The sequence below is a fragment of the Rhinopithecus bieti genome, unplaced genomic scaffold (assembly GCF_001698545.2).
Source record: "Rhinopithecus bieti isolate Rb0 unplaced genomic scaffold, ASM169854v2 scaffold_13248, whole genome shotgun sequence".
NCBI classification, from domain to species: domain Eukaryota; kingdom Metazoa; phylum Chordata; class Mammalia; order Primates; family Cercopithecidae; genus Rhinopithecus; species Rhinopithecus bieti.
This window is the reverse complement of record NW_016807336.1, coordinates 48,411-58,993: the sequence shown is the minus strand read 5'-3', so window position 1 is coordinate 58,993 and position 10,583 is coordinate 48,411. Positions and strand designations below refer to the sequence as shown.

Below are 10,583 nucleotides of genomic sequence, written 5' to 3'. Positions count from 1 at the left end.
CCGTTCTTCTGTGTCGCTCGCGCTGGAAGCTGGAGACTGGAGCTGTTCCTATTCGGCCATCTTGCTCCGCCTATGCTCTTTTTTTCTTTTTTTGAGACAGTCTTGTTTCGTTGCCCAGGCTGGAGTGCCATGCATGGCATAATCACAGCTCAGCGCAGCCTCAACCTCCCAGGCTCAAGCGATCCTCTCACCTCAGCCTCCCAAGTAGCTGGGACTACAGGTGTGGCACCACCATGCCCAACTAATTTTTCATTTTTTTGTGGAGACAGGGTCTCCCTATGTTGCCCAGACTGGTTTGGAACTCTCGGGCTCAGGCAATCCTCCCACCTCAGCCTCCCAAAGTGCTGGGAATATAGGCATGAGCCACTGCACCCAGCCAAGATGTTTCTCTTAATGACACAAACCAAAAAAGAGTTTTCATTATTTTGAATACAATACAGCTTGGAGAAATGTTCAGTAACTTTTGGTTTAATTATCCACAGCTGAGACAGTTATTGAATCAACATTGTTTTAATTATAGAGCATTGATTAACTTATGATGCATGATTAACCTAAGTCCCATTTCACATGCATATTTAACAACTAAATCATGTGAATGGTGTTCGGGTGTGTAACCAGAAAGGAAACTCACAGGTTTATTAGCGTTAGCACGTTCTCTTCTTCTCCCTGGGTGAGCTTGAGAACAGTAAGTCCACTCAAAGTAAAAATTCATTTGTTCAAGATTTCCCTCAGCCTTCCAAATCTAGCTGGCAAGGAAAACCTTCTTTCTGAGACAAGCTGACTTTTAATCTGGGAAAAGCCACATTTCTGGTCTTAGATTTTCTTTCTAAGAGGAGTTCATGTTCTTTTTTTCACACACTTATTTCTATCTGAGCAAATATTCAAATATGTTCAGTAGTGGTGAATCTTTGTCTTTTGAGAAACATTTGCTTTTGGAAACTGCCAAAAATCAGGCAGAAGCAAGTTGCACAATTAGGATGGAAGATGGGCTTCAGGATAATACGGCTATACAGGGGCACAGGATGGTGAATGCTTTAACGAGGTTCATGCACATTATCTTCCATGCCATTCCCATGAGGTTTGAGAAAAGACACTGTCATCCCTCCTCTTACAGAGGCAGAAATTGAGTCTCAGTAGGCCCAGGACTTCCAATCCTAACCCGCTGCCTTTCCCTCATGCCTCAATAAAAGCCCGTTTCTCTGGGCTGGTGGGCTGCCTGGCTCTCCTGGAGACAAAAAGACTCCCTGAGCCCACAGAAGCTTTTAAGACCCGAAGCAGCGCTGGCACCCAGCAACCATGCATCTGGTGCTTCGGTCACTGCTTCATGGGGGCCCCCAATCACCCTCACTCATGGCATCTCTGCTTCTTTCCATAGCACTGTCCCATCCTCTCTTTCTCAGATAGATCCCAAATCAAAATCCCAAAAGGGAATCAGAATAATTGGCGTAACTCTTTACCAACAGCTCATTAAGTAGAGCCTTTCACACCAGGTACCCCCTATCCATCAAAGATGGCCTTGCCCTGCTGCCCTAAGCAAGTGGCCGTAGAAGGGGAAGCCTCAGCTGTAAGGGTACGTAGGGCATGGAGACTACCGTGGCTCTGTATGGAAGGCACGTCTAGCACGTGGCAGTGACAATGTCGATGCTGATGACCATGATGGTGACAATGATAGGTACTAAAGTACTGAATGCAGAGGATATGCCTCTCACCAGGCCAAGCCTTTTGCGTGCATGTTCTGTGAGGTTTGTAAACCAAGTTTGTGCTGAAATTCCAAAGAAAGAGCTGGACAAGCAGCAGCAGAGAATTCCAACAGTGTCTCTGGTTCTTTTTACCATGCTAAAATGGACTATTTTAGCATGGTAAATAGCTATGTATTGTCACACGACGGGTAGTGTGACAGTATCTTCACTGACCCGATATAGGACATCTGAAAATGGAGGTGTCTAGGATGCCAGCTCTCCTTTGGTTCTTGTCACCCCAAGTTGCAGCATGGGGCTAGTGGCCAGTTGGAGTCAGTACACGGCCCTTAGACTGCCACCTTTCCAACTGCCACCTGGCACTCCTGATTCTTCTTTCCACTCAATCCTTCCTTGGAGTAGGCTCTGCAGTGTGATGTGAGGGGTCAGCAACCCCATCTCTCCTTCAAGCAGCTATGATTTCCTCCTGAGAGATTCATTCGGGTGGTTTTGAAGATTGTGTGGTTTTCTGGAGCACCTCTATTATAGTGCGCACATCCCTTTTTAAAGGGTAACTTTCGGCTTTTACCAGCCAGACCTTTCTGGGGACAGATGATAGCCATCTGAGGAGTGATGGGGAAGCCATTACCAGCTGTCTTTACCATCAAGAATGCACAGTCATTTTTATTTGTGTCTAAGCTAAAGAAAGAAGTCTGCCCAGGGACTTCTTCCAAAGCTCCTGAGATGGAAATGCTGAATTGCATCTCAGTTTCTTATCTCCCTTGCTCCCCTTCTGTTCCCTAGGCTTGGCTGATAACAAGAACAGCTCATGATATCTGTCTAAATCCAGAGTTCTAAGCCTCCAACAGACCTACCTTTCCAGAATTTCTAGGTGGGGACCTAGGAATCTGTAGGTTTATAGCATTCTGAAGGCTGGGATTGTCAGCCAAGTTTGGGACACAGTGCCCTATTCTGAAATCACTGGCTTTCCCCCCCATCTTTCTCCCCATTAAATCCATGTAATACCCTATTGGAATCTGGGTATGAAAGCAAACTTGGACACCAATAAGGAGCATTGGAGCGACCACGGCTCACTGCAGTCTTGAACTCCTGGGCTCAAGTGACCCTCTTGCCCCAGTCTCCCGAGTAGCTGGGGCTACAGGCATGTGCCACTACACCCAGCTAACTTAATTTTTTTCTATTATTATTATACTTTAAATTCTGCAATACATGTACAGAACATGCAGGTTTGTTACATAGGTATGCATGTGCCATGGTGGTTTGCTACACCTATCAACCCGTCACCTACATTCGGTATTTCTCCTAATGTTATCCCTCCCCTAGCCCCCCAACCCCGACANCACTGCAGTCTTGAACTCCTGGGCTCAAGTGACCCTCTTGCCCCAGTCTCCCGAGTAGCTGGGGCTACAGGCATGTGCCACTACACCCAGCTAACTTAATTTTTTTCTATTATTATTATACTTTAAATTCTGCAATACATGTACAGAACATGCAGGTTTGTTACATAGGTATGCATGTGCCATGGTGGTTTGCTACACCTATCAACCCGTCACCTACATTCGGTATTTCTCCTAATGTTATCCCTCCCCTAGCCCCCCAACCCCTGACAGGCCCCTGTGTGTGATGTTCCCCTCCCTGTGTCCATGTGTTCTCATTGTTCAACTCCCACTTATGAGTGAGAACATGTGGTGTTTGGTTTTCTGTTCTTGTGTTAGTTTGCTGAGAATGATGGTTTCCAGCTTCATCCATGTGAGCCACCACACCCAGCCAGGAGCATGATCTTTAACAAGCCACTTCCTTCCTGGTCCTTATTCCCATCTGGAACATGGGAGTATTTTACTAGATCACTGGATAATGCCGTCTACCATTTGCATTTACCTGCCAGGGCTGCGAAAATTAATGTCACATTTTCCACAAATCTTTTGAAGCCTTTTTTTAATCAATCATTTTAAATTTTCAGGACTGTCACCAGGGCCAGAGAGAACTAAAGTTCCTGTGTGTGCTGAGATAACACCAGTGAAAAAGCCTGGCATAGGGCCCAGCACTTAGAACTTCCAGAAAGTGTTAGCCTTCTCCCAACTGTGTTATACCAACCACATTTTCAAATAGTAGTCACTAAAGAGGCTTCTGCATTAAGCCTTCACATGCAGCTCCCATGCCACCCTCCAGAATTCACCTACACACAGGCCCACCAGCAACAGGCTACCTTTGCAGAATATTATCTGATGGCAACTCCAAAGCCCCAGCTCTTTCTACCACACTGTGGTCCCCTAGATGGGACCATTGCTCAGCCCACCCCAATCCAGATGTGATCCTACTGTCATCTATTTCTGGCGAGATTCTCAGTCTGGACAGGTCTTCCCATGAGATAGAACCTGATAAGGAGCTAGTGCAATTCTGACAACATTACAGAAGGTCCACATAACTTCTAAATTTTGGTCTGGTCTGAAGGAAAACCTGTTCTTGCGCTAGTGATGGATGAACTGTCTTATCTCTAGCTTCTAGAGGGAAACAAAAGCATATCTCTTTTACTTTTTAAGTACCTCCATCAGAGTCATGAAATCATCTGTCAAGATTATTTATCTTTTATGTTTCCATTCTGGTAAGAACCCTTTAAATGAGGACACTGCTGACTGCTGGTGATGTGTTTTGAGCAAACACTCCGGGGTATGGATGAAAGCCAATCGCAGGTCAAATGACTCCTTTGGGGAAGTTACTTCTCCTCTATTCAGATTTCACTAAAAGCTTCCAAGATGAAAGCAAACCTAGGTTTTGGTCTTAGTTGCTGTCCGTTTTGTAATGAACAAGTGTTTTCCTTTAGCTAGTGTTATCAGGCAGGGTTCTACCAGAGAAACAGAACCAGTAGGAGATACATATACATGTCCAGATTTATTTCAAAGAATTGATTTACATGATTGTAGGGACTGGCAAGTCCAAAATCCATATGGTAGACTAGCAATCTGTAAACCTTTGGGCAGAAGCTGATGCTGTAGTTTGCAGATGGAATTCCTTGTTCCTTAAAAAAATCCGTTTTGTTCTTAAGGGCTTTGAATGATTGGATCAGGCCCACCCAGATTATCTAGATAATCTCTTTTACTTAAAGTAAACTGATTGTAGGTGTTAATCATATCTATGAAATGCCTTCACAGCAACACCTAGACTAGCATTCGATTGAATAACTGGGGAATACAGCCTAGCCAAGTTGACACAAAATTAACCATCACAGCAACATGTCTGCTAAATTTTATCGACCGTCTTACAGACTGTTAAGGATTGTGGTAGAGAACTGTGACAGCCACTCTCAGTATCACCCTGAACCAAAGGCCCTTATCAAGTAACAACATAGTCAAGCAAAATTCCAGTCGATGGAGACATTGACTGGTCGGCTGGCTTCCCAAGAGATAGCACCAGACAGGAAATGCAAGGATGAGGAAACCAGGCACGGCAGGGAGAGGGGCAACAGAGGTCCAAGGTTTGGTTATCTTTTTATTTTTCACTGGGAGGTGGTAAGTTAGCCCTGTTGCCCATGTATGCAGATGGGAGAAGTGATTTAGAAACTCCAAAGCAATTGGTAATCCCCAAAATCCCCAAAGTGTATCTGGTTTGAAATGAAACCTTATTTTATCGGAAATGGCTGGTTTCTCAATTCTGCTTGCCATTGGCCAATATAATTGTGGGTTTGCACATGGCCAGCACATGCCAAACAGAAGTAGACAAAGGTCTCACTCTGTAAGTGGGACCTTGGGGGAGGAGCTGCCTGCATCATAAAGGGAAGGGGTAGTACAAATGGTCTCTTAAGCCTGTTCCTGCTGTAGTTAAAGAGGTGGTTCAGAACCTTCTCAGCAAATATATCAGTTATCTATTGTTGTGTATTAAACCATTTCAACACATAGTGGCTTAAAACAGCAATCATTTATTTTGCTCATGAATATGCAACTTGAGCAGGGCTTGGTGGGAAAGACTCACCAAGCTCCACGTGGCATCAGCTGGGGTGGTTCTATAGGGCATAGAGGTTCCACTTCCAAGATGGCTCAATCACATGGCTGGCAAGTTGGGGCTGGCTGTCAGTTAGCAGCCCAGCTGCAGTGAGTGGGAGATCTTGGTTTTTCTCTCCACGTATGGCTCTCCATGTGACCTGGGCTTCCTTACAGCATGGTGGCTAGGTACAAAAGCAAGCATCCAAAGAGAGAACCAAGGAGAAGCTGTATCACCTTTTAAGACCTAGGCTCAGTGTTTTGCATCTTCACTTTTGCACCGTCCTATCCACCAAAAGTGAGTCACCAAAGGCAGTCCATATTCCAGGGGAGGGAAATGAGACTCTATCTCTTGATGGGAGAAGTGACAAAGAGTTTGCAAACGTGTTTTAAAATCACCTCAGCAAACAATATTCTTGTTGTCCACCCTCACGTTGAGTACTATCTCTGACACCTCCTTTCTTCTCACCAACAGCCCCCAACCATTCAGCTTATCACTAAGACTAGTATATTCTGCTACCAACAAATATCTTCAAGTCTTTGCGTTCTCTCATCTCACATCTCAATCATTGCATCTTCCTAACTGACCTTCCTGCCTCCATTCTTTCCTCCTGTGATATTTAGGATTAAGTTCAGTTGCATGTAACAACAAATCCAAGTAACAGTGGCTTAAACAAGATCAAAATACACTTTTATTCATTGCAACAGGGTCTCACTCTGTTGCCCAGGCTGTGCAGTGGCACAATCATGGCTCACTGCAACCTCCACCTTCTGTTCTCAAGTGATCCTCCTACCTCAGCCTCCTAAGTAGCTGGGTCTACAGGCATGCACCACCACTTCTGGCTAGTTTTTGTATTTTTTGTAGAGGCAGGCTTTCACCATGTCACCCAGCCTGGTCTCAAATGCCTGGAGTCAAGGGATCTGCCTACCTCGACCTCCTAAAGTGCTGGGATTACAGGCATGAGCAACCATGCCTGGCCAAAATACACTTTTTAAAAAACATAAAAGAAACTGATACATAGCTGTCCAAGGCCAATATAGTGGCTCCATGATTGTCAGGGATCCAGGTTACTTTTATTCTGCTGCTTCACAGCCCTTAGTGTGCCCTGATCCAAGACGGCTGCCTGAGCACCACCCATCACTTCCACATTCCAGCCAAGAAGAAAAGAGTGAAGAAAGCTACATCCTCTCCCTTTAAGGACTCTTCTCAGAAATTTTTACTTATATCTCATTGACTGGTACCTAGTCACATTATCACACCTAGCTGCAAAGGAAGCTGGGAATGAAATCTTTATTTGGGGTGGCCATATGCCTAGCTAAAATGCAAGGGCCAATAACTAGCAGTATTGGCCACACTCCTCTGAATCTATTGTCCACATAACAACCCAGAATCGCTTTCCTAAAATGTATAGCTGAGCATAAAATGTGTATCTGCTTAAAGGCTTCAGTGGTCCCCTATCCCTTCTAGATAAAATCAAAATTCCTTAAAATGACTTCATCTGTCTTCCATTTTGGGATTCCTCTCTGGTCACTCTCACTAGTGATACTCTAGCTTCAAAAAGCCCTAACCACCTGTAGCTTCTAGCACATTCTCTCTCCTCTCAACATTTTTGCATATACTGTTCCCTCTGCATGAAATACTCTTCCACCCTCAGGTTCAGGCTTCAGCTTAAACTCACTATCTTTCAAGAAATCTTCTAGTGTCTGTATTAGTCTATTCTTACACTGCTGTAAAGAACTACCTGAGGCCAGGCACCATGGCTCATGCCTGTAATCCCAGTACTTTGGGAGGCCGAGGTGGGTGGTTCACCTGAGATCAGGAGTTTGAAACCAGCCTGGCCAACATGGTGAAACCCAATCTCTACTACAAATACAAAAAAATTAGCCAGGTGTGGTGGTGCATGCCTGTAATCCCAGCTACTTGGGAGGCTGAGGCAAGAGAATGGCTTGAACCTGGGAGCTGGCAGTTGCAGTGAGCTGAGATTGCACCACTACACTCCAGCCTGGGTGACAAGAGTGAAACTTTGTCTCAAAAAAGAAAAAAGAACAAAAAGAACTACCTGAGACTGGGTAATTTATAAAGAAAAGAGGTTTAATTGGCTCACAGTTCTTCAGTCTGTACAAGAACCATGGCTGGGGAGGCCTCAGGAAACTTACAATCATGGCAGAAGGCAAAGAGGAAGGATGAAAACTCACTCCTTATCATAAGAACAATAAGGGGGAAATCTGCTCCCATGATCCAATCATCTTTCACCAGGCCCCTCCTCCAACACTGGGGATTACAATTCCACATGAGATTTGGGCAGGGACACAGATCCAAACCACCACACCCGCATGGTGTTAGTGGCATCTGTATTAGTCTGTAAAGAACTACTGGAAACATTCATGGAAAAAAAAGCCTAGGTTCGTATCTCCAAGTCTTATCCCAAGAACACAGTGGTACATACAAAGACGCTCAAGTGCAGCCTCATAGTTGTGATATCGAAGTCAAATGGCAGAAGGAATCGAAAGAGCCCATGGCAGGGAATGAATTCAACCTGGGATCAGCCTTCTTTCCAAGGGCAGGGTGGGGGTGCAATGGTGGGTAGAGACACAGGCAATGCAAAACTCAGGTGGCCAGCTGAGGGCTGGGGAAAGGTGGGGTCCACCTGCTCTCCCATTCTTCCTCTCCCCCGCCCTGTCCTCTGCCTGCCGAGTGCCCTCCTGCCGTGCTGCCCAAGAGAGCTCATTCTCTTCTCTGTTCCCTGGGTCTCTGTGCCCCACCCCAGTGTAGCCTGTGGTGGGGGAGGAGGCCTCCCATCCCGCCCCGCAAAAGTGCTCTGGCCACTCTCCCCAGCCACAGGGATCTGCCCCTCTTCCCCTGGGCGGAGCTACCCAACACCTCCCACCCCACAACTCCTACTCCTGTAGGTCTTTCCCCACGCCTCACCTGGCCCCCCAATCTCAAGGTCTCCCTCACCCCAACACAGGGTCTGCCCATTCCCCCTCCTGCTAATCCCCCACAAGAGCTTAGCATCCCTCTGTCTTCTCCCACCTCTCTCCCACTTGCGCGTAGGGCCTGGCCAGTCCGCTCCTGCGCTGCCCTTCGCAGCGACTCCTGGATCGCGTGGTCAGGCGCTATGCAGAGGTGGCTGACGCTGGCAGCATCTTCATGGACCATTTCACCGACCGCGACAAGCTGCGCCTGCTCTACACGCTAGCTGTCAACTCACACCCCATCCTCCTACAGGTACGCAAGGACCTGGCAAGCCCTCTAGGTTGGGGGTCAACCTTGGACTCGCAGAAACCACCCTGGATTGAGCTCTCTCCCTCCTTTTACTGCATGTCTTGGGGCCACTAGCCCATGTTAGGACCTTTCTGGCATGTGTTGGCTTCTGCAGTGTGAAAGTGCTGTGGCTGCTATAGAGGAAACAGGTGTGGGAGCCCAGAGCTGAGAGAGGGATGGGGATAGGAGGGAACAGTAGCCACCTTCACTGCCTGAGCAGCCCTGAAGGGCTTTGTGAAGAAGGCCAACTTTGACCTGTGCCTCAAAGATCAGTCAGATGGGACCAAGCTCAGGAAGTGGAGAAATAGCCAAGGAATGACCCACCCAGAGATGTACCTTGCAGCTAAGCTTGGAAAGGAGGGGAAAAAAAGGAAGTAACTCCTAAATGTCCATACACAGGGGAATGGTCAAATAAATGAAGATGCATTAAGGGCCTGGAGATACACTGGTCAACAAGACAAGTATGGTGTCTCCTGCCTTCATGCAGCTTCCAGTCCAGTGGTAGAGACAGACACTTAACATGGAAACAAACACCCATAAAATATGTGGAGCCCAATCACTCTGACTGACCCCTGACCCCAAGGGTAAGGATGCAGGGGTCACATAATGGACACAAAGGGAACTAGAAAGTGGGGGAGAGGAGGTGGAGAAGGAAGAGGAGTAGAGAGAGAAAGAGGGAAGAAGAGGAAGGGGGGGAGGAGAAGGAGGAAGAAGAGGACTAAGAAAAGGAAGAGGAAGGAAGGCAGGAGAGGAGGAGAGGGAAAGGAAGGAGGAAAGAGAAGGAAGAGGAGGGGGAAAAGGCACAGGTAGAGGAGGAAGAAGCCACAGCAAAGACAGTTAATAAACACTGGCCAAAGGGATGATGACTGAACACATAATAACAGCTCTCACTTACTCAGTCACCCGCACTGTGCTGAAGGTTTGACATCATCTCATTTAATGCTCACAGTCACCCCCCGAGAACATTACTATTGTCCCCTTTTCCAGATGAGATTCAGTGGAGTCCTGAGATGTGAAGTGACTTGGCCCAAGTCACTTTTAGCCAACATCAGCAATAGAACCCAAATGCAGAGCCATCTGCCTGCCCTCAGAGGCCACACTCTTCCCGCTAAAACCTGCCTGGCGACATTGGCCTTTGAAATACTAGAGAAGGAAAAGGAATTGCCAGTTGTCCTGCACTCTCACAGATCTTTTCTCCCAGACCTTGGCTACTTCTAGGCCTAGCTCCTGAGAGGCGTGGGATGAGAGCATGGGGCTGGGACTCAGCCCTGGGCCCTGCCCAGGAAGGGCAAGGCATGGAACCCAGGAATGGCTATGTGGCCGCACCTGTAGACAACAGTAGGCCCAGGACTTCCCTCTGCGGTACATAGTAAGAAAGGTCCCCTCCAGGCCAGGTGCTGCGGCTCACACCTGTAATCCCAACACTTTGGGAGGCCGAGGCGGGTGGGTCACCTGAGGTCAGGAGTTCCAGACCAGCCTGGCCAACAAGATGAAACCCAGTCTCTACTAAAAATTACAAAAAAAAATTTGCCAGGCACAGTGAGGTGCACCTGTAATCCCAGCTACTCAAGAGGCTGAGGCAGGAGAATCGCTTGAACGCGGGAGGTGGAGGTTGCAGTGAGCCAAGATCACACCACTGCACTCCAG

The 10,583-nt window shown here is 47.2% G+C and overlaps 1 protein-coding gene across 3 annotated transcripts in view; it reads left to right on the top strand.

Moving 5' to 3' along the window:
- The window catches only part of DIPK2B (divergent protein kinase domain 2B), a 61,266-nt gene that overhangs the window by 42,736 nt on the left and 7,947 nt on the right, over nucleotides 1-10,583 (top strand). Inside the window, exon 3 of one of the 3 annotated variants that reach the window (XM_017881362.1) lies at nucleotides 8,727-8,900. The exons of 1 other annotated variant lie outside the window; for it this stretch is intronic. In XM_017881362.1, the coding sequence (XP_017736851.1) occupies nucleotides 8,727-8,900 (174 nt within the window). Of the gene's footprint in view, nucleotides 1-3,657; nucleotides 5,601-8,726; nucleotides 8,901-10,583 lie in introns of those variants that run through there. One more of the 3 variants, XM_017881364.1, reaches the window with a different exon arrangement.